General features: G+C 42.7%; 2 protein-coding genes across 6 annotated transcripts in view; one reads left to right on the top strand and one right to left on the bottom strand.

Annotated features, from left to right (window-relative positions):
* LOC118387554 (inactive phospholipid phosphatase 7-like) overlaps window positions 1–3566 on the bottom strand; it is an 8941-nt gene extending 5375 nt beyond the window's left edge. The window contains exons 1-2 of the mRNA XM_035776027.2: window positions 3376–3566; window positions 2420–3137 (exon numbers count right to left, since the gene is read on the bottom strand). Of these exons, the coding sequence (XP_035631920.1) occupies window positions 2420–2897 (478 nt within the window). The 5' untranslated portion in view covers window positions 2898–3137; window positions 3376–3566. The remainder of the gene's footprint in view (window positions 1–2419; window positions 3138–3375) is intronic.
* LOC118387555 (protein FAM78A) lies at window positions 2588–24618 on the top strand. 5 transcript variants are annotated; one of them, XM_035776031.1, is made up of 3 exons: window positions 2588–2715; window positions 6050–6353; window positions 20366–24618. In XM_035776031.1, the coding sequence occupies exons 2-3, from the start codon at window positions 6091–6093 to the stop codon at window positions 20889–20891; spliced, it is 789 nt and encodes a 262-aa protein (XP_035631924.1). In that variant the 5' UTR covers window positions 2588–2715; window positions 6050–6090; the 3' UTR covers window positions 20892–24618. The 5 variants fall into 5 exon arrangements, with proteins under 5 accessions (XP_035631924.1, XP_035631923.1, XP_035631922.1 ...); XM_035776030.2 differs by lacking the exon at window positions 2588–2715 and adding an exon at window positions 3673–4459; XM_035776029.2 differs by lacking the exon at window positions 2588–2715 and adding an exon at window positions 3673–4827.

The raw sequence follows: 24618 nt of genomic DNA, 5'->3' as shown, positions 1-24618 counted from the left end.
CAGTTTGGGTTTGGCAGATGCCAGGAGAACGCTACCTGCCCCAATGCATAGTGCCAACTGTAGAGTTCGGGCGGAGGAGGAATAATGGTCCGGGGCTGTTTTTCATGGTTCAGGCTAGGCCCCATAGTTCCAGTGAAGGGAAATCTTAACTCTACAGCATACAGTGACATTCTAGATGATTCTGTGCTTCCAACTTGTGGCAACAGTTTTGGGAAGGCTCTTTCCTGTTTCAGTATGACAATGCCCCCTTGCACAAAGCGAGGTCCATACAGAAATGGTTTGACAAGATTTGTGTGGAAGAACTTGAATGGTCTGCCCAGAGCCCTGACCTCAACCCAATCGGACTTTGGAACTTTGGAATTGGAACGCAGACTGCGAGCCAGGCCTAATCGGCCAATATCAGTGCCCTACCTCACTAATGCTCTTGTGGCTGAATGGAAGCAAGTCCCTGCAGCAATGTTCCAACATCTAGTTTCAAGCCTTCTCAGAAGAGTGGAGTCTGTTATGGCAGCAATGTGGGGTCCAACTCCATATTAATGTCCATGATTTTGGAATGAGATGTTCAATGAGCAGGTGTCCACATAGTGTATCTGTCTATTTGACTGTGCCTGTCTATTCCTTGCAAAATGAAGTCAAAGAGAAGTGTTATTGAGAATTATACTGCATTCACAGCTCGCCTTAATCAGGATGTTTGTTTAAGCACAGTGGTTCCCTATCCCACCCTGGTTCACTATTAATGACCTGAACAATGACCTGAACAATGCCCCAAACACAATATCCCAAACGGTCACAAATTAAACAGATTATAGACTGAACACAATACAGCTTCAGTCCACAGATTTGCAGTGTTTTTCTGAGTAATTTCACCTAAACCAGACATCCGGTACAGGAGTAAAAATAAAATCGCTCAGGGGGGATATGGTGAATTCACAGGTATGAACCAGTCAACATGGTGGGCCTAAGATAGCAAAGGGGTGTGTAGTAGTACACATAGCTGAATGAGAATAATACACACACCTGTGGCAATCTGTTGGATGTGTGTGGGCCTATAGCACTTTTGAAGTATCACACGCACACACGGATGTACACACACAAACACACACATGCACACACACACAATTTGTCACAGTGGCCCCAATTTGTTCTGAGAAATGCATAATTCACTCAAATCAATCTAGGGGATAGTCTGCTGCTCTCCTTCACAGAAGTGTGTAAAAATAACCACCTAAAATGAGTTCACCATCTAGGAGGATTCCATTACCTCTAGTTAGAGAAATCAGGGTCGTACTTTATGTTGGCTATGTCACATTCGTTTGACTAAAGCAACTGTAGGGAAATAACCTATTGATCCTATATCAAGGAGGTAAGTATCATAAAGTATTTATTACTTTCATAAGGTACTTTGGAAAATTATTCTACTGTAGCGTCTGTAGTAGCTGCCATAGTGGGGATAAGAAGTGCAAAGCAGTGTGTAGGCCTATATCTTCATATAGGCCGATGCTTGACACTAATGATACTGACTTCACTGAGTCTTTCGATGTAGGCCCCTGGCTTGTTAAAATGTCTACTTATAGTTCTTCAGTCCAAAGTCAAATCATGATGTGTGGAGCCTTAAGCCTTGCACCTGTTCCCCAGGCCTGGTTCTGTGCTGGGTGATGGAGAGAGTAGAGACCATGGAGGGCTAGGATTTCACAATGACCTGCTTCTGATACTCTAAAATTATACTCTAGAATGCTCTAAAATCATATTCTGGTGGACCAGGACATCCTTTGGTAAGATGTTGTTAACAACGATGCTTTAAATATATCCTATATTGACATGGATTATATACGCCTAATACAGGGCCTGGGTCCAGGGACAAGGAAGTAGAGGGAAATGTGATCATATTAGTAGGCTACACCAGAGGTTCCCAACTTTTTTTCCCCAGGCCCCCCTTTTTCACATTTGAAGAATGTCACACACCCTTAGGAAAATGTGGTTGTTTTGAAGCTCAATTCCTGCAATTCTACGTAGTTTAACAAGATGCATTACATAATTTAGGTAGGCTATATAATTATAATAATATTAATAAGTATCATTATTATAATTTCCCAAATGGTATTCTGCTACCAAATATAGTTTATTATGATCATTTATATGAAAACCCAATTGAATTATACATATTGTTTTTTACAGAAAGTAATTAATTCAATTGATAGTGACAGAGTCACATATTATATAAGATTACTTTCTAAGTAAATGAGGGTGGGCGAGCCCCTTAGGTTGGGGACCCCTGGGCTACACCTATTACAAATACACTGATAGACACACTATAATAACCAAGCCATTAAAGAAGAGCTGAGTCACACATGTAGCTTACAATTCAATAACATAATTATTACACAATGTGTTTTGGTTAAAGAGTGAGGAGTGCATTTACCAAGTAATAGATTGACCAAGACCTCTTGTCCGGCCAGCGTATTACTCCTTGTCAGACACACGATAGTGCCAAAGATCCACGTGATTCCGTGCCCTGTAAGCGCGAGCAGGGTGATCATGGAACGAACGCTGCCCCAAGACGACGACGTGTAGGCGCAGACCCCCAGGCGCTTGGACAGACAAATGTCAATGGCGAGGAGGGAGCTCATCGCTATCCCTTTGAAGGAAGGGTTCAGCTGGATACAGTCCTCATCGGGCAGTTTCGCGGGCTCTTTCCGATCCTTGTTGGCACTGTCGGTAGGTTCCTGCGGGTCGCACGGTTGGCTTGCTTGGTGTTTGGGTTGGGCCGGTCGCCTTGCGGTGCCACGGGTCTCAGAGTTAACGCACCGGAGAGGCTGATTCAGGGACATGAACTCGGGTCTGCTCAGGACGTTGTTCCGATCCCGCGTCCTGGACCTAGAACTCGGAATTGCGGGCATTTTGGATTGGTCTCACGTTACTACGTTTCAGAAGGACACTTTCTCGTTTTACGCACGAAGGCTAAATGTCCACAGCTAAGCCCTGTCGCCCTGTCCTTCCCCTCCTGTGGCCCTATCAGATATATTTAGCCGGTTGGAATGCGCGCAGCCCATGCTGCTGTGTTTAGCCTGCAACGGGATCCATGCAGGCATGAAGAATCTTGACTGACATCTGCCTGGGCCAATCGAACGAGACACAATCTACAGCGAAAACAGAATGTCATCATCAGCTTTTAACATGTCATGGACTAAAATATACAATAATGAGCAACTAACATGGAATGGCATAGAGGTTTTGTCTTAATCCTGAACGGCAGGTGCAGTGGTGCAGTAGGCCTATCACGAACAGAAACTGAAGACACTGGATTTATGCATAAATAGATGGGCCATATTGTACGTCTGTTATGCTCAAGGAGAAAGACAAATGGTATCATCTTACCAGGCCGAAGTATAGGAATGGGCTATCGTTCAGATCCCTTTCGCGTGCTGCACAACACTGGCTCTTGGATTGGAATTTAGAGAATGCGGAAAGAATTCTAGCTAGACAGTGTCGAGTTAATTAAAGGCAATCAACAAATCCATAGTCATCTCGGCGAGCCAGGTAAAATAAATGCAATATTTAGAAAACAATGAGAGCTCTTAGGGCCGAGTCAGTCGTGGACATGACGTAGCATACGCAACCGTGCTCATTCACGGACACGCTCTTCGGGATGGGAGTTCTCCAAGGTTCTTAAATTGACAGCAACAGACACACAACTCTAAGCACGAACCCATGGCACGTCTTCGTCAATTTGGCAATGACCAAAAATAGAAGAAAATAAACCGCAAATCAAGAAGCAATAACAAACATTAAATTATGAAAATTGACTTGATCAATTTCTTAAAAGGTTTCTTCTCATGAGGACTGAGGAGCATATATAAGTGGGACTATTATCATGTGAAAAGCATGGGAAGCAATTTAATTCAAAGTAGGCCAAAATGTATATTATTTTATTTGTATTAAATATTCACCACTGTATTTTTTATAATTAGATATGCAGCCAAACTGATGTGAGCTATAGCCTATAACATCATCCAAAACAGCTATTCGCTTAACATTGACATATAGAATTGGCCTATTATAGCCTATAATTATGTTATATTTAATAAGCGTAGCGAGAAGCCATCACTACATTTCCCAGAATGCTTGCAGTGGCAAAGGGAAGTGTCGTCTCAAAGGTACTTAAATAAAGGAGCTGAAGCTCAAGCCGCTAGAATAGACCAATGCGGGAGGGCGAAACTGCTGTGGCCGCGATGGGACCAGCACACAGAAATGACAGTCTGTCTTGGAATTGGGACTAAATTATACTCAAAGGACAGGGATCGAGGAGGGAGCCTGGTTGGGTTATCGGACATTCCATGTTTTAAAATAGTTTTTTATTAGTTGATCTACAAGAAGATATGGATCCAAACGGAGAGGGGAAAGTTAACCTGGTTGCCTTTGAATATTTCCGGTGTTCATTGTAACCCACGATTAAATAAATGTAAGTTGAAATGATACCACTACCGGACCTTGAAATTGAATGCAACAATAAAAGAGAAGGGAACCAACTGGGAAGATAACGGAATTACCACTCGAACCATGCGCGCACGCATCTAGGGCAGTCCTAAAAACTGTCTTGAGGGGACAATTCACAAAGACGGGCTTGCATTGGACAAAAGTGTGGTAAACCTCTATTTCCAAAAAATAAAAAAAAATAGATTTGGTTTAAGCTACAACAGGCTTTTTGCAACGAGACTACATTTATATTTACATTTGAGTTATTTAGCAGATGCTCTTATCCAGAGCGACTTACAGTTAGTGCATTCATCTTAAGATGGCTAGGTGGGACAACCACAAATCACAGTCATAGTAAGTACATTTCTCTTTAGTAAAGTAGCTATCAGCAAAATCAGAGTTAGTAAGGGGGAGGGGAAAGTACAGTGCGAGTGTTAGTTCATTCAGCAAAGTAATATTTTCCAATTGTTTTATTGTAGGCTAAACGTAACTTTACCAATTTCCTTTTGCATACCATGTCTACAATTTGCGGCGTTGTAAGGACAGCAATATTTATGATAGATGTATTCTTATCCCTCATATAGTCCCCGTGCAAAGAGTTATTGTGGGATTGCACGCGGGCTGTGTATCTATTGTAGTGTGAACCTTAAGCAACATATTCCAGAGGGGTTATATAATATGTATAAAGGAATACTTTTGATACATATGATTAAATTAATGTGCACGTGCTCCTCATGTAGTCCATTTTTATGTGGCATTGTGGCAAAGGGGGCCTATTATAGCCTACTGTGGTATTAAACGTCAACAGTTTATTGTTACATAATTAAGATGTTGTTCAACGCAAGCCATTGCTGACCTCCTATCCACACCAAAACTACTTTTTTTTTTAGGAATGGAAACCTTTCACCAGTGTAAAGATGCTTAATTGAGGCAAAAGTTGATTTTACGCATGTTCAGAATGAAAATTGACATGAATAGGCTAAAAAAATGAGTGGCGCTGAGTTCGGCCAATATGACGTCGAAATGCTATGTTAGCAGTTTTTGTAAATTATGCTTAGGTCACAATTATCAATTAAGTTTGCTTAATTAGACCACAAGGCACATGTGAGCAGAGGCTGTTGCACATATCCAACGGTCGCAAATTGCCAGTAATCCAGGTCGATTTCGCGCTGCTTGTGGAGGTGAGAGAGAGCACACAGCACACATCTGGAGGCACTTCTATTGATGGAGGAAGCTTCAAGACACGGAAAAGAAAGTTGCATCGGCTCTGTTTTGGTGATGTGATCTGATGGCCAATGAAAAGCAGAAAGCATGCTGATATGAATTTAATCACAACTCTTCCATTATTGAGTAAATTATTACATTTTCCATCATAGTGTTGGAATACAGAACTGGTTGCAAAGTGCATGGCTTTTATGAACATGTCAGCAAAGAGATAGCCTAGTCATTCTCAACGGAGAACACTGGCCATTTGACAGTGCCACCCTTTTTCGTTTTTTTTTTGTCTTTTTTGACTATTGAAAATGTGGATGCAATTGTGAATTTCTTGCTGTTTCCATGCGTCTTTCTCCTCCAGACCTCGGGACGTTGTTGTGGATTGTATTGCTATTTAATGCAATGGGCTGCATCCAGAGTATCAGGTGTAAGCCCAAGAGTTTCCGTGAAAGTATCATCGTTCTCGAGGTGAACTCCTCCATTGACTCCACGCCAACCAGCATCGACGAGTCATCCAGCGTGGTTCTGCGCTATCGGACACCGCACTTCCGAGCCTCTGCTCGGGTACTAGTGCCGCCCGTGGCCGGAAAAGAGACGTGGACCGTTGGCTGGATTCAAGCATGCAACCACATGGAGTTCTACAACAAATATGGAACCAAAGGGATGTGAGTATCAACCTAAATCTAAACCCAACCCACATTACAATTAAATTATTATCACATTTGATTAGACAAAGGCCTAATAAAAAATAACTCAGAATTAAAATGGCAGACAATACCTGCCACCCGTAAATGTACTTTATTATTCATGTTCACCTCTCAATGGCGCTGGGGCATTTGGAAAGTATTCAGACCCCTTTAGTTTTCCCTTTTTTTTTTTTTTTTTTTACAATACAGCCTTATTATACAATGGATTGAATAAAATGTTCCCTCATCTATCTTCACACAATATAAAATAAAGACAGAAATACCTTATTTACATAAGTATTCAGACCATTTGTTATGATACTCGAAATTGAGCTCAGGTGCACCCTGTTTACATTGATCATCCTTGAGATGTTTATACAACTTGATTAGAGTCCACCTGTGGTAAATTCAATTTATTGGAAATTATTTGGAATGGCACACACCTGTCTATATAAGGTCCCACAGTTGACAGCAAAAACCAAGCCATGAGGTCGAAGTCCGTAGAGCTCCTAGACAGGATTGTGTCAAGGCACAGATCTGGGCAATGGTACCAAAAAATGTCTGCAGCATTGAAGGTCCCCAAGAACACAGTGGCCTCCATCCTTCTTAAATGGAATCCTTCTTAAATGGAAGAAGTTTGGAACCACCAAGACTCTTCCAAGAGCTGGCAATCGGAGGAGAAGGGCCTTGGTCAGGGAGGTGACCAAGAACCTGATGGTCACTCTGACAGAGCTACAGAGTTCCTCTGTGGCAATGGGAGAACCTTCCAGAAGGACAACCATCTCTGCAGTACTCCACCAATCAGGCCTTTATGGTAGAGTGGCCAGATGGAAGCCATTCTTCAGTAAAAGGCACATGACAGCCCGCGTTGAGTTTGCCAAAAGGCACTTAAATACTCTCAGACCATGAGAAACAAGATTCTCTTTGGCCTGAATACCAAGTGTCACATCTGGAGGAAACCTGGCACTATACCGGGTGAAGCATGGTGGTGGCAGCATCATTCTGTGGGGATGTTTTTCAGTGCCAGGGACTGGGAGACTAGTCAGGATTGAGGGAAAGATGAACGGAGCAGAGTACAGAGAAATCCTTGATGGAAAACCTCTCCAGAGCACATAGGACCTCAGACTGGGCCCAAGGTTCACCTTCCAACGGGACAATGACCCTAAGCACAAAGCCAAGACAACGCAGGAGTGGCTTCGGGACAAGTCTCTGTATGTCCTTGAGTGGCCCAGCCAGAGCCCGGACTTGAACCCCATTGAACATCTCTGGAGAGACCTGAAAATAGCTGTGCAGCGACACTCCCCATCCAACCTGACGGAGCATGAGAGGATCTGCAGGGAAGAATGGGAGAAACTCCCCAAATCCAGGTGTGCCAAGCTTTTAGCGTCATACCTAAGAATACTTGAGGCTGTAAACACTGTCAAAGGTGCTTCAACAAAGTACTGAGTAAATGGTCTGAATACTTATGTAAATGTGATATTTATTTCATTTGCTTTGTCATTATGGGGTATTGTGTGTAGATTGATGAGGGAAAAAAACTTTAATCCATTTTAGATTAAGGCTGTAATGTAACAACATGTGGAAAAAATAAAGGGGTCTGAATACTTTCCGAATGCACTGTATTTTCAGATAGCTTGGAGGTGTTAATTCTAGAACATCAACAGTCTACTTTAGGCTTCCTTGTAGCTGGATCACTGAACCATGCGTCATGATGAGTTAGTGATAATTAGAACGAAGATGTACATTTTTATTCATACTGCAAATCCATCCTCTATTGCAGAATCAAATCAATTATTATACTGAACAAAAATATAAATGCAATATGTTAAGGGTTGGTCCTATGTTTCATGAGCTGAAATATAAAATCCCAGAAATTTTCCATTTGCACAAAAAGCTTATTTCTCGGAAGTTTTGTGCATACATTTCTTTACATTCCTGTTAGTGAACATTTCTCCTTTGCCAAGATAATCCATCCACCTGACAGGTGTGGCATATCAAGAAGCTGATTAAACAGCATGACCATAACAGAGGTGTACCTTGTGCTGGGGACAATAAAAGGCCACTCTAAAATCTGCAGTTTCCCCTCATGTTTCAGCTTGATAATGCACAGCCCCATTTCACAAAGATCTGTACACCATTCCTGGAAGCTGAAAATGTCCCAGTTCTTCCAGGGCCAGCATACTCACAAGACATGTCACCCATTGAGCACGTTTGGGATGCTCTGGAGCGACGTGTACGACAGCGTGTTCCAGTTCCCGCCAATATCCATCTACTTCACACAGCCGTCGAAGAGGAGTGGGACAACATTCCACAAGCCACAATCACCAGCCTGATCAATTATATGCAAAGGAGATGTGACGCACTGCATGAGGCAAATGGTGGTCACACCAGATACTGACTGGTTTTCTGATCCACGCCCTTACTTAAAAAAAAGGTATCTGTGACCAACAGATGTATATCTGTATTCCCAGTCATGTAAAATCCATAGATTAGGGCCTAATGAATTGATTTCAATTGATCGATTTCCTTATATGAACAGTAACTCAGTAAAACCTTTGAAATTGTTGCATGTTGGATTTATATTTTTGTTCAGTATAATTTTGATTTACGTTTGGTTGAGTTGTCAACTAATGTGAATTCAAAGTGAAATCAACAAAAAAGGTCACCAATATCGTTGGATTTAGGTTCAAAGTTGGTTAAAAAGAATACAAAATTCTTATGTTTATTCGTTTTTGCAAATGCGATCAGTTAACCACATTGATTCCAAGTTATTACATACATTTTTGGGGTTGAAATTACGTTGAAACACCGTTGACTCAACCAGTTTTTTCCCAGTGAGAAGGCTTTCACAAACACTGTTTGTAAAATGTATCAACTCAAGCCAGGTTTCATTGTGAGGTAGGCTACTGGAGTCAACCAAAACTGTGTGGTATGAGAAATCAAATTATTTTCAAAATATTAGGAAATTAATTAAAGGCCAGACAATTCATTAAAATACCCCTTTCGTTCAGCTCGGTGACTGTTTACAGATGTCTGTGACTTACACAATGTCACACAAATTCAGTTTGTCCCACATCCTGTGGAGGCGACCACAAGTTGACGTATACCCAGAATGCTGAGGGTTTATCTTCACCCGTTACAGCATGTGATGTTTGGGTCTGCATGTCACAGATTACACACACCATCCCAATACTGCGATCTCCTCCCCTACATTGCCTTCTCCCCTTTCACTAGTCTGGCTACGTGTGTTTGTCTGTGCGTGTTTGTCTGTGTGTGTGTTAATCTCTCGCTCTGGTCCTAAAGAGACACTGAATCGGAAAAACAATATTAATGCTGTGTGAGATTAGAGAGACATGTCCCTCTGCTCTGCAAACAAAACCTAATTTGAAGAGAGACTAGAGTAAGAGAAAAAGAGAGCGAGAGAGATGAAACAGGCATTAACAACCTCTCTCTTTCTCAGAGCAGCTATGACCTCAAAGCGACACATTTCTGCTGATTTGAGGTATAAAAAATGCCCCGGTTGTCAGATTTGTAAATATAGTAGCATTTCCCCCTTATGCTTTTCTATGTAGTATAAAGCCTATTCTCTGAAAGAGAGAACCATGATTTCCCTGTAAAACTTGTCGTTAGTCTTCATACATTTAATCTCATTGCCATTATCATTCAGTGTTGCCCTTTTGACTGCAATCTCAGAGAAAGACTAAATGTACTTAGTAGCTTCTTAATAACCCAGAGCTGTGTCATCCATGTTTGAGGAGTTAGTTAAGATGCAGGACGTAAGCTCTCCCTCTATTGAGACTCCTGTTCTGAGGTCTGTCAATTACTGCGGTAAACTTCCAGGATGCTCTGGTCTAATTGGACAGAGTGACTCAGGATAATACCCTGGATGATTTCTCTATCAGCTCAGGTGCGTGCCCTGGTTTCTGAATTTGCCAGACACCCAGTCTTACAGCTGCGGAATAGATCAGCAGTAGTCTATTATTCACTTTTAGTGGTATAGGAGTGTTAGGTGTATAGACACAGTGATGTAATGCAACACACACACACACACACACACACACACACACACACACACACACACACACACACACACACACACACACACACACACACACACACACACACACACACACACACACACACACACACACACACACACACACACACACACAAAGGATACAAGCACATACAGTGCCTTCAGAATGTATTCATACCCCTTGACTTTTTCCACATTTTGTTGTGGTACAGCATGAATTAAAAAATTATTCAATTTTTTACACTACAACAATACCCCACAGACATTGAATATATAATTGACATGCATTCAAGGTGACTACCTCATGAAGCTGGTTGAGATAATGTCAAGAGTGTGCAAAGCTGTCATCAAAGCAAAGGGTGGCTATATGAAGAATCTCAAATATAAACTATATTTTGATTTGTTTAACACTTTTTTGGTTACTACATGATTCCATATGTGTTATTTAATAGTTTTGATGTCTAAACTATTATTCTACAATGTAAAAATAGTAAAAATAAAGAAAAATACTTGAATGAGTAGGTGTTCTAAAACCTTTGCCTGGTAGTGTACATGACAGAGTGAAAAGAAGGAATTTTTTCATTTTACCTTTATTTAACTAGGCAAGTCAGTTAAGAACAAATTCTTATTTTCAGTGACAGCCTAGGAACAGTGGTTAACTGCCTTGTTCAGGGGAAGAACGACAGATTTTTACCTTGTCAGCTCGGGGATTCAATCTTGCAACCTTCCGGTTACTAGATCCAACGCTCTAACCACTAGGCTACCTGCCGCCCCCGGAAGCCTGTACAGAATAAAACATATTCTAAAACATGCATCCTGTTTGCAAAAGGCACTGAAGTAAAAATGAAAAAAAGTGTAGCAATTTGGGTCAAATTGTTAAGTTTGGGTCAAAGTGTTAAGTTTGGGTCAAATCCAACACAACACATCACTGAGTACCACTCTTCATATTTTCAAGCATGGTGGTGGCTGCATCATGTTATGTGTATGCTTGTCATTGGCAAGGACTAAGGAGTTTTTGAGTATAAAAATAAATGGAATAGAGATAAGCACAGGCAAAATTCTAGAGGAAAACCTGGTTCAGTCTGCTTTCCAACAGACACTGGGAGACAAATTCACCTTTCAGCAGGACAATAACCTAAAACACAAGTCCAAATATACACTGGAGTTGCTCACCAAGACTACATTGAATGTTCCTGGGTGGCCTACTTACAGTTTTGACTTAAATCAGCTTGAAAATCTATGACAAGACTTGAAAATGTCTGTCAAGCAATGATGAACAACAAACTTGACAGAGTTTGAATAAAAATGTAATAATAATGTGCAAATATTGTACAATCCAGGAGTGCAAAGCTCTTAGAGACTTACCCAGAAAGACTCACAGCTGTAATCGCTGGCAAAGGTGAATCTAACATGTATTGATTGACTCAGGGGTCTGAATACTTTTGTAAATGAGATATTTCTGAATTTCATTTTCAATACATTTGCAAACATTTCTAAAAACATTTTTTTACTTTGTCATTATGGGGTATTGTGTGTAGATGGTTGAGAAAACAATTATGTTTAATCCATTTTGAATTCAGGCTGTAACACGACAAAATGTGGAATAAGTCAAGGGGTATGAATACTTCCTGAAGGCACTGTAGGTGGGCACCATAGGAGGCTTGATAATTGCTGGAATGAAATTAATGGAACAGAGTCAAACATATTGTTTCCATATGTTTGATGTGTTTGATACCGTTCCATTTATTCTATTCCAACCATTACAATGAGCCCGTCCTCCTATAGCTCCTTCCACCATCCTCCACTGGTGGCACACATGCTGTATACATGCACACACACAGACCCCACACACTGTGCTAAGACTCAATGGGGCTGTCCCAAGTAGTTTTTCCAGACTGTGCACACTCGCATCGGCACAGAGACACAGGCTCAGACACATCACATCCACTCGCCCACAACATCCAACAGACATACTCACACACCCACATTGTTTGTTGAGGATATGTCAAGAAGCCCAGACACAATCAAACCCATTTATGTGTACACACACACACAGACACGCATACAAATGCTCAAGGATGCTATGATTGATTACCCTGAATTAGTCAACTCGCCACCCACCCATGTGTCTGAGTATCCCGTCTAAATAATTTTGGTAAAAATTTGCAATAAAACCTCCTTTATACTAGCACAATTGAGATATACAGTTGAAGTCGGAAGTTTACATACACCTGAGCCAAATACATTTAAACTCAGTTTATCACAATTCCTGACATTTATTCCAAGTAAAAATGATCTGTCTTAGGTCAGTTAGGTTCACCACTTCATTTTAAGAATGTGAAATGTCCAAATGATAGGAGAGAGAATTATTTATTTCAGATTTTATTTCTTTCATCGCATCTCCAGTGGGTCAGAAGTTTAAATTTTAATTGTTTAACTTGGGTCAAACGTTTCGGGTAGACTTCCACAAGCTTCCCACAATAAGTTGGGTTAATTTTGGCCCATTCCTCCTGACAGAGCTGTTGTAACTGAGTCAGGTTTGTAGGCCTCCTTGCTTGCACACGCTTTTTCAGTTCTGCCAACACATTTTCTATAGGATTGAGGTCAAGGCTTTGTGATGGCCACTCCAATACCTTGACTTTGTTGTCCTTAAGCCATTTTGAAAGTATGCTTGGGGTCATTGTCCATTTGGAAGACCCATTTGCGACCAAGCTTTAACTTCCTGACTGATGTCTTGAGATGCTGCTTCAATATATCCACATAATTTTCCCCCCTCATGATGCCATCTATTTTTTTTAAGTGCACCAGACCCTTCTGCAGCAAAGCACCTGTCACGCCCTGACCTTAGAGAGCTGTTTTATTTCTCTATTTGGTCAGGTCAGGGTGTGATGTGGGGTGGGCATTCTATGTTCTATTTTCTATGTTTTGTATTTCTTTGTTTTGGCTGGGTATGGCTCTCAATCAGGGACAGCTGTCTATCGTTGTCTCTGATTGGGAACCATACTTAGGCAGTCCTTTTCTTCACCTGTCTTTGTGGGTGGTTAACTTTGTTTGTGGCACATAGCCCTTAAGCTTCACGGTTGCTCGTTTTGGTTCTAGTTTTGTTGGTGTCATTCCAAAATAAAAAGGAAAATGGACGCTCACAACGCTGCACCTTGGTCAACTTCTTACGATGGTCGTGACAGCACCCCCACAACATGATGCTGCCACCCATTTGGTATGGTTGGGATGGTGTTCTTCAGCTTCCAAGCCTCCCCTTTCTCCTCCAAACATAATGATGATCATTATGGCCAAACAGTTTTATATTTTTCATCAGACCGGAGGACATTTCTCCAAAAAGTATGATCTTCGTCCCTATGTGCATTTGCAAACCGTAGTCTGGCTTTTTTATGGCAGTTTTGGAGCAGTGGCTCCTTCCTTGCTGAGCGGCCTTTCCTTATGTCGATATAGGACTCATTTTACTGTGGATATAGATAATTTTGTACCTGTTTCCTCCAGCATCTTCACAAGGTCTTTTGCTGTTGTTCTGGGATTGATTCACACTTTGCACACCAAATTACGTTCATCTCTAGGAGACAGAACGCGTCTCCTTACTGAGCAGTATGGTGGCTGTGTGGTCCCATGGTGTTTAAACTTGCGTACTATTGTTTGTACAGATGAACATGGTACCTTCAGGCGTTTCGAAATTGCTCCCAAGGATGAACCAGACTTGTGGAGGTCTACAATTCTTTTTCTGAGGTCTTGACTGATTTATTTTGATTTTCCCATGATGTCAATCAAAGAGGCACTGAGTTTGAAGGGAGGCCTTGACTCAAATGATGTAAATTAGCCTATCAGAAGCTTCTAAAGCCATGACATAATTGTCTGGAATTTTCCAAGCTGTTTAAAGGCACAGTCAACTTAGTGTATGTAAACTTCTGACCCACTGGAATTGTGATACAGTGAATTATAAGTGAAATAATCTGTCTGTAAACAATTATTGGAAAAATGACTTGTGTCATTCACGAAGTGATGTTCTAACCAACTTGCCAAAACTATAGTATGTTAACAAGAAATGTGTGGAGTGGTTGAGAAACGAGTTTTAATGACTCCAACCTAAGTGAATGTAAAATTCTGACTTCAACTGTGTCACTTTGTAAGAGGGTATAGCAAATTGTTGGTGTCTCTGCTTGTCATGTATCTAGTCCGTCACTCAACATCAAAAGAAGCAACGCTCACCACTACAGGTGATTGGCCGTTTAGTCCATTGGGTCCTTTCTACAGATGTAAGATCTTCATTTTCCTTCTGTAGCCAGTTTGCTATAGTCGGAAAATAATCCTGCAGCAACTGGAAATATGAATTACTATGTGGATTATAATTAATGGGCATTTTGTATGGCAAAATAATTAATGGACCATTTTTTTCACAAGGGCAAATCAGGTCTGACATTTCTATGTGGAAATGACAAACTTTAAAAGCATTTTTAAAAGTCAAATACACTACAAGTTTGCATTTCCTGGAAAATTCTCAGCAACAACAGAGTGATCAAATTAAGATCCTACATCTGTAGGATCTATTTCAATAGAGCACCTCCCAAGGTTTTGAACGACAGCACTATACTGAAAATAGTATACTACTGTAATGAAAATGCCATCAATAAAGAGTAGGTAGATCCTGTAGTATCATTAGACCTCCAATAGGGGGAGAGAGAAAAGGAGCATGATGAACACAAGGCAAATGTTCTTGCGCTTGGGCATGTTCTGTTCTCAAGAAACCATGTGTTATCAAGATAAAAATATGAGGAGAGTGCTTTGTTGCCATTGTCTGCAGTCGTTGGCCCTTCACAGTGGAATTGATGTAACAGTTTGGCTCCTGTCTGAGATATACAGTATTTATAGATAGAAAGATTGTTCAACTTGTTTTGGAGACAGATTGATAGAGGATATAGTGATTTGTAGCGAGAAGAATGGACATGGATGAAACATAATCCTTGTTCTTTACAGACACACACACACACACACACACACACACACACACACACACACACACACACACACACACACACACACACACACACACACACACACACACACACACACACACACACACACACACACACACACACACACACACACACACACACACACACGCGCGCACTAAGAAAAACAATATTGCCCACTCACACCCACTCCCATAGACACACACACACGCTAAAATGTATATTCTATTCTACTGAGCCATTACCTTTATGTTCGTATTCTTATCTTTTATTAGTTCTTATTGATGTTGCATTGTCGAGAAGGAACCTGCAAGTAAGCATTTTGTTTATCTGTCGGCCCCAACTCAGGCCCTGTGTGTAGTTAACCGACCCTCTCTGCCCATTCATCGCCATTTTACCTGTTGTTGTTGTCTTAGTTGATTAGCTGTTGTTGTTGTCTTACCCTTGTTGCCTTAACCAACTCTCCCAATCAACACCTGTGATTGCTTTATGCCTCGCTTTATGGCTCTCTCAAATGTCAATATGCCTTGTACACTGTTGTTTAGGATAGTTATTATTGTCTTTGTTTACTGCGGAGCCCCTAGTCCCACTCAACATGCCTCAGTTAACTCCTTTATCTGCTCCTTTTATTCTCTGCCCCCAACGCACTAGACGACCAGTTTTGATAGCCTTTAGCTGTACCCTCGGGTGATGTGGAGGTTAAACCAGGCCCTGCATGTCCCCAGGCACTCTCATTTGTTGACCTCTGTAACCGAAAAAGCCTTGGTTTCATGCATGTTAACATCAGAAGCCTCCTCCCTAAGTTTGTTTTTCTCACTGCTTTAGCACACTCCACCAACCCTGATGTCCTTGCCGTGTCTGAATCCTGGCTTAGGAAGGCCACGAAAACTTTGGAGATTTCCATACCCAACTACAACATTTTCCGCCAAGATAGAACTGTCAAAGGGGGATGAGTTGCAATCTACTCCAGAGATAGCCTGCAAAGTTCTGTCATACTTTCCAGGTCTATGCCCAAACAGTTTGAGTTTCTAATTTTAAAAATGAATCTCTCCAGAAATAAGTCTCTCACTGTTGCCGCCTGTTATAGACCCCCCTCAGCTCCCAGCTGTGCTCTGGACACCATATGTGAATTGATTGCCCCCATCTATCTTCAGAGTTCGTTCTGTTAGGTGACCTAAACTGGGATGTGCTTAACACCCCGGCAGTCCTACAATCTAAGCTAGATGCCCTCAATGTCACACAAATGATCAAGTAACCCACCAGGTACAACCCTAAATCCATAAACATGGGCAGCCTCATAGATATTATCCTGACCAACTTGCCCTGTAAATACACCTCTGCTGTTTTCAATCAGGATCTCAGCGATCACTGCCTCATTGCCTGCATCCACTATGGGTCCACTGTCAAATGACCACCCCTCATCACTGTCAAACTCTCCCTAAAACACTTCTGCGAGCAGGCCTTTCTAATCGACCTGGCCCAGGTATCCTGGAAGGATATTGACCTCATCCCGTCAGTCGAGGATGCCTGGTCGTTCTTTAAAAGTAATTTCCTCACCATCTTAAATAAGCATGCCCATTTCAAAAGGTAGAACTAAGAACAGATATAGCTCTTGGTTCACTCCAGACCTGACTGCCCTCGACCAGCACAAAAACATCCTGTGGCGGAATGCACTAGCATCGAATAGTCCCCGCGATATGCAACTTTTCAGGGAAGTCAGGAACCAATACACACAGTCAGCAAAGGCTAGCTTTTTCAAACAGAAATTTGCATCATGTAGCTCTAACTCCAAAACGTTTTGGGACACCGTAAAGTCCATGGAGAATAAGAGCACCTCCTCCCAGCTACCCACTGCACTTGAGGCTAGGTAACACTGTCACCACCGATACATCCACGATAATCGAGAATTTCAATAAGCATTTCTCTACATCTGGCCATGCTTTCCTCCTGGCTACCCCAACCCCTGCCAACAGCTCCGCACCCTCCGCAGGTACTTGCCCAAGCCTTCCCAGCTTCTCTTTCACCCAAATCCAGATAACAGATGTTCTGAAAGAGCTGTAAAACCTGGACCCGTACAAATCAGCTGGGCTAGACAATCTGGACCCTCTCTTTCAAAAATTATCCGCCGCCATTGTTGCAACCCCAATTACCAGTCTGTTCAAACCTCTCTTTCGTATCGTCTGAGATCCCTAAAGTTTGGAAAGCTGCCGCGGTCATCCACCTCTTCAAAGGGGGTGACACTCTAGACCCCAACTGTTATAGACCTATAGCCATCCTGCCCTGCCTTTCTAAATTATTCGAAAGCCAAGTTATAAACAGCTCACCTACCATTTCGAATCCCACCGTACCTTCTCCGCTGTGCAATCCGGTTTCCGAGCTGGTCACGGGTGCAACTCAACCACGCTCAAGGTACTAAACGATACCATAACACCATCGATAAAAGACAGTACTGTGGCCTCCCGGGTGGCACAGTGGTCTAGGGCACTGCATCGCAGCGCTAGCTGTGCCACCAGAGACACTGGATTCGTGCCCAGGCTCTGTCGCAGCCGGCCACGACCGGGAGGTCCGTGGGGCGACGCACAATTGGCCTAGCGTTGTCCGGGTTAGGGAGGGCTTGGCCGGTAGGGATATCCTTGTCATCCTTAATTTCTCGGTCCGACTATTTTCTCTATATATATCAACGATGTCGCTCTTGCTGCGGGTGATTCCCTGATCCACCTCTATGCAGACGACACCATTCTGTATACATCTGGCTCTTCTTTGGACACTGTGTTAAATAACCTCCAAACAAGCTTCAATGCCACACAACACTCCTTCCGTGGCCTCTAACTACTCTTAAACGCTAGTAAAACCAAATGCATGCTTTTCAACCCTTCACTGCCCACACCCGCCCGCCCAACTATCACTACTCTGGACGGTTCTGACTTAGGTATTTGTAGTTGTCGACATATTCTAGATGTCTAGCTAGACTGTAAACTCTCCTTCCAGACTCATATTAAACATCTCCAATCCAAAATTAAATCTAGAATCGGCTTCCTATTTCACAACAAAGCCTCCTTCACTCATGCTGACAAACATACCCTCGTAAAACTGACTATCCTACCGATCCTCTACTTTGGCGATGCCATTTACAAAATAGCTTCCAATACTCTACTCAGCAAACTGGATGCAGTCCATCACAGTGCCAATCCGCATTGTCACCAAAGCCCCATATACCACCCACTACTGCAACCTGTATGCTCTAGTCGGCAGGCCCACTGGCTCCAGGTCATCTATAAGTCTATGCTCGGTAAAGCTCCGCCTTATCCCAGCTCACTGGCCACGATAACAACACCCACCTGCAGCACGCGCTCCAGCAGGCAAAGCCAACACCCCCTTTGGCCGCCTTTCCTTCCAGTTCTCTGCTGCCTGTGACTGGAACGAATTGCAAAAATCGTTGAAGTTGGAGACTTATATTTCCCTCACTAACTTTAAACATCAGCTATCTGAGCAGCTAACCGATCGCTGCAGCTGTACATAGCCCATCTGTAAATAGCCCACCCAATCTACCTACCTCATCCCCATATTGTTTTTATTTACTGTTCTGCCCTTTTGCACACAAGTATTTCTACTTGCACATCATCATCTGCTTATCTATCACTCCAGTGTTAATTTGCTAAACTGTAATTACTTCGCTACTATGGCCTATTTATTGCCTTACCTCCTCACGCCATTTTCACACACTGTATATAAACACTTTTTTTTTCCTATTGTGTTATTGACTGTACGCTTGTTTATTCCATGTGTAACTCTGTGTTGTTGTTTGTGTCGCATTGCTTTGCTTCATCTTGACCAGGTCGCAGTTATAAATGAGAACTTGTTCTCAACTAGCCTACCTGGTTAAATAGAGGTGAAATTAAAAAGACAGTGTATACGATGTGGATACTGTACACAACTAATAAAACTTTCAACTGAAACACACACACTTTAGCCCCCCCCCCCCCAAACACACAGACTGGGGCTTACCTTTTACTATTATTATTATTCTAGAGATCATAATCTAGCTCCTCTGTGAATAAATGGCCATGCAGGCCTGTCATGTGTCTGGTGATCACTGTTATCTGTAGTAGTTCTGCTGATTCCTTTACTTCTTCCTGCTGAGGGGGAATCGATAGGTGGACGGACCGGAGTGTTTATGAGGTGCCTCTGTCCCACATTGTCCCCCACTGCGTCTCAATACTCCAAAAGGGCTCACTTAATTCACTCAGATCTGAAATAATAGTGGATGAGGTAAAGCAATCCTGATAGGCTTTGGACATATTGCTTTCACCTATCCTGTGTTGACAGATCAGTGGTCAGTGCAGAGGTGGTAAAGGAAATGAGAAAAGAAAGCCACGTAAGACTATTGAGATGCACCTATAGTGACTTACTACACAGGTTAAACAGATGGGAGGCTCTTAACAATGGGAACCTGTGGTGTGCTGTGATTGTGCTGCCCTGACCTGAATCGCAATAGCTACTGAGCTGATGTTTGTAGAGCAAACCCACTCAGTCAGGCTGTTTGAGCCTCTCATGGACATAGATAGTCTCCTCCACTCTTCTTATCCTCCAGCTTTTATTTAACAGTGGGTAGGAGCCTATTACGATTGATATCTCTCTCAAGCGATTCTAGGCAGGAAAGCAGTAGCAACATGCAGAGAGATTCTCACTTGTAAAACAAGTCTCACCCTTTTGTTTCCACTTCCACGTTAAAGGATTTGTTCACCCAAAATCAACAATTTCTTCCTGTTTTCACACCATAAAAGTGGTCTAAAATTGTGTTGGGTTGACAGTTCACATCACCTGTTGTGTGGATTTAGCTATATATTAGGATACTTTATTCCCATATGAATGGGAGTGATTCGCATCATTTTTTATTTTGTCGTGAACTATCCCTTTAAGCTTCACTCTGTTTTCCCTTCCGGGTTAAATCTCACTGCCTGCTTTTCCACGTCCAGGTCGAGCTGGGAACTCCCTGACCTACGGGATGGCAAGATCCAGGCCATCAGCGACTCGGACGGCGTCAACTACCCGTGGTATGGCAACACCACAGAGACGTGCACCATCGTGGGTCCCACCAAGAAGGCCACCAAGTTCACGGTTAGCATGAATGACAACTTCTACCCCAGCGTTACATGGGGTGTGCCTGTGAGCGATAGCAACCTGCCGCAGCTCAGCAGCATCCGCCGCGACCAGAGCTTCACCACCTGGCTGGTGGCCATCAATCAGGCCACGGCCGAGACCCTGGTGCTGCAGACCATCCGCTGGAGGATGCAGCTCCACATCGAGGTGGACCCGGACAAGCCTCTGGGCCAGAGGGCCACGCTGCGTGAGCCTGTGGCCCAGGAGCAGCCCCATGTCCTGGGCAAGAATGAGCCCATCCCCCCCAATGCCATGGTCAAGCCCAACGCCAACGACGCTCAAGTGCTCATGTGGCGGCCAAAGACCGGGGACCCCATCGTGGTCATCCCGCCCAAATATTGAATGACCTTGGTGGGGTTAAACACACTCCTCTTCTCCCACTCCTCTACCTACTCTCACTTTTCATTTTCTCTCTCTTTACCTACTTTCCTTTTTTCTCCTTTTCTCCTTCCCTCAAGCTCCTTGCCTCTTTGCCTCTCTGTTTCTCTCCTCTCCTCTCCTCTTTCTTTTGTAAGAACTGAGCAAGAGAGGGAGAGAGAGAGAGTGAAACAAGGACAAGAGCAGTTTGGAGAAAGAGGACGTCCCCTATAAGTGGGAGCTGGAGCTGACTTTAAAAACTGGAGTGAACAAACTGCAACCATTCTACCTTCAAACGGGGTCGGGTTTCACTGTGCTAGATAAAGTCATTGCAAAAAAAAACTAAAATAAGAAACTTTGCTTTTTGGGATTGGGGTTTGGGGTTGGAAGAGATGGGGAGTGTGTGTGGGTTGACAAAAAGATAGTATTTATGTTCATATTTATGTACATGGTACATACATGTATACATGCACAAAGTTTGCGTATACCAGTTGAGTTTTTATTTATGGGCTGGGAGAGAGCATTTTTTGTGAATAAGCGCTATTTTGTGCTCCACATGAGTGATATGTGAATACGAACCGTATCGGGGTGACATATGTAGTTTTAGTACTTTTTTAAACATGAGAGTCATTCAATCCATGCTGCCTTAATTAAGTTTAAATCGCTTTCCACTGCAAATGTTTAGCCTTAAACCAAGTGCAATGCAGTATTCCTTCACCTGTCCTCTCTCTTCTTCCATCCAGACTGTTGGTGCTGGTGTGTGTGGGTTTAGGAACGGAACAGTGGCTTGTGGACAATGGGTTATCAGGAACCAAATTGGGTCCTAAAACTGCTGGAACCCTTTTTCTACCACAGAACAAAAGAGAATAGACATTCAAACAAACCCTTTCAAATAGTCAGTTAGGTCGTCATCTCATCATGCATGGCTGTGGAGAAGGTTTTTCTGACAACATTCAATTCCATTGAGACTGATATTCAGCTGACTTTTAGAGTTGTCAACAATCTCCCTTTACAGAAAGAAAACAGTATTTCATCATGTTATCTTTCATTTGCTTTATTACCACTCCCTCCATCTCAGAGCCCTGTCGCTGTACTCCTCTCTCCCTCTCTCCTTTCTTCTCTCCTCTCCACAGATGTCGGAGGGGACAACCCTGCTAGCACCTAATCAATACTGTTATTACAGCAAGCAGCAGCCAGGGGAAATGACTGTGCATTTCATAACAGGGACAATAAAAAATTGGTCCTCCATGCGATGCTATGGGAGATAAATAATCTCGGCTTTAGGGTGCCTGTGTGTGAATCCACATGGTGCAGAGATGGTTGCTCTCTTTCTGTAGTCCCCCCTTGCTCTCCTCGCACTCTCTCTCTCTTCTGATGTTCATCCCCATTCATACTCTCTCACCCTGTCCCTACTTTCTCCTCTCTGATCAATCTTTCTCTCTGCTCCCATTGATTGGTCTCTATTTCCTCCATCCATCCCTCTACCCTTCACCCTGTCCTCTTTACAGCAGTAGGCATGTGAGGCTCAGCCTGGCATATAGATGACCCACTTCTGGGGTTGCCACTGCCAGTTGTAGCCCGCTGCAGAAATGTGGTGCTTTTTTTTCTCCTCTCACAGAGCCCCGGCTAGCTAAATACCTCCATAAACGTGACGATGCCCAGCCACTCGTTAATCTATGGGCAGGGCAGCTTTACCCAGAGCTGAAATCTCTCATGGAGGAGGGAGCGAGGGGGCGGGGGTTTAGAGGGATAGCTGGGGGATAGAATTTGGCATCAGGCTTTTTATCTCCTTATAATATCAATGACAACAAGAACAACAGCATCAGCAGTATGAGCTAAAAAAACAGAGACTGATGTTTAAAGTGGTTAAGAAAACTGCATCTCTGCTTCTGTCACTGAAGGTATTGTTTTTTCATTAAGTTTATGCTAGTTATGATGTTGTGATATTTTATTGATGCAAAGCTTCCTTGGTAGAGGAATAGCATTTCCATCAAATGCCACCAACAACTGGGCAACATTGTTTGCTCGTTATTTCAACCTACCTTATCAACGTTATCACACTGCATCAACCTGGCTACTTGATTGAATTTGCCAAAAGTCATTGACATTTTGTCTTGATATAACCAAATAGTGTCGACAGGTTTTTGTGGTTTGGTTTATTTCAAATTAAACTCACATCTATTGAAATCTCAACCAAATATCACCCGTAATTTGAAGTTTATCTGACATCTTTAACTGGTTAGAAAAGACAGAGCAGCAGGTCAGTAGCAGCTGAATATAATTAAGAAAAACCAGGGCTCAGAAACCAGAGAGACTGATAGCCTGCTCTGGACTCAATCATCTGGGCCGGGAAGGAGGGGTCTGGTGGGGAGAAGTGCTGTCATTAATAGATTGTCTGTGAAATACTGAGCACCCTTCAGATGCATTGTGCTGTGCCAAGGCTGGCTATAGTAATATATGATGACCTCTTGGGGCTAGAGGACAAAGGTTAGTGTTAGAAGGGGTTGGGGGTCGGGATTGAGGTAGAAGGGGGTAATGGTGGTAGTCAGGGTGATAGAGTGACAAGGAGGTGGGTTGGTGTCACAATCTGCACACTGCTGAGTGGTTTATTGGAAAGCCCAGCAGGGATAGCTTGTTACCATGTATAAAACACCTTGACACATCAGTAGCTGGCTAGCTGTCCTTAGTCACTGCATGACCTAAATACTCTCATTGATCTGGTGCAGCTGTAGCTGTTGCTGAACTATGGCTCCGTCTGTTCACTCACACAGGGCACATCCTTGTCATAAGACAGCAGGGGCGGTCTCTCCTTGCATGCTATCTGATCATCACAGCATCACACTGGGGCCGAGTGTTAACAGCGTTTATCAGCAGAGCACGTGGCCCCCAGCAACACAAACACACACTAGAGAGAGGGAGGTCACGGGAAGGCGATTGCCTCGATTTGTGTCTTCACTCTGACAGTGTTATGTGCTACTGATGAGTCTCTCATGTACAACTACTTCCTCAAAACACATCTCTAACCGAGTTCTGTTTTTAGAAATGGACAAATGGACATTTACGTAAATATTCATGAGATTTCGATTCCATCATTGAACAAGTGAAATTCATGGACTTCATGTCTCCTTCTGGGGTTGTGCCACTGAGTAGCCTTCCATTCCTAAGCCCACAGCTCTTAGTTCTGAGGGCGGCCACCTTTTCTATAGATGTTTATGTAAAAGAGTAATGTAAACTACAGCCCACTACACATCATAGACCAGCAGAAAAGGTTTCTCTTTTAGTTACAAATAACAAGCCCAAGCTCACTCTCAGGATCACCCATCGTTGTTTCCTATCCTTTACTATTAGTTTACCCCATATAAACAAAAGAGTTGTCCGTCTATCTTGCCATTCGCTCCCTGCAACTCTGACTAGGTTTTCAGTAGCCTTATGGCTAACTGTAGCAGACTATACACAACTGGCTACAATGTATTTCAAATGTTGGGTGTTTTTGATTTGTCTTCTGAAAAATCATCTAATATATTTTGCAGCACTGAAACAAAAATACAGTATGTTTTTTTTGTATTTGTCATTGACACTGATACTTGATACTTGAACACAGAACAGTACTGGCAAATATTTAAAACTGTGAAAATGCACAATGTTTAAAAAAAAAAAATGAAGAAAATGGAAAAAGTATTTTTCATGAATAAATAAGAATGTGCGAATGTTA

Source organism: Oncorhynchus keta, chromosome 9, assembly GCF_023373465.1.
Source record: "Oncorhynchus keta strain PuntledgeMale-10-30-2019 chromosome 9, Oket_V2, whole genome shotgun sequence".
Lineage (NCBI taxonomy): Eukaryota > Metazoa > Chordata > Actinopteri > Salmoniformes > Salmonidae > Oncorhynchus > Oncorhynchus keta.
This window is presented reverse-complemented; position numbering and strand designations above follow the sequence as displayed.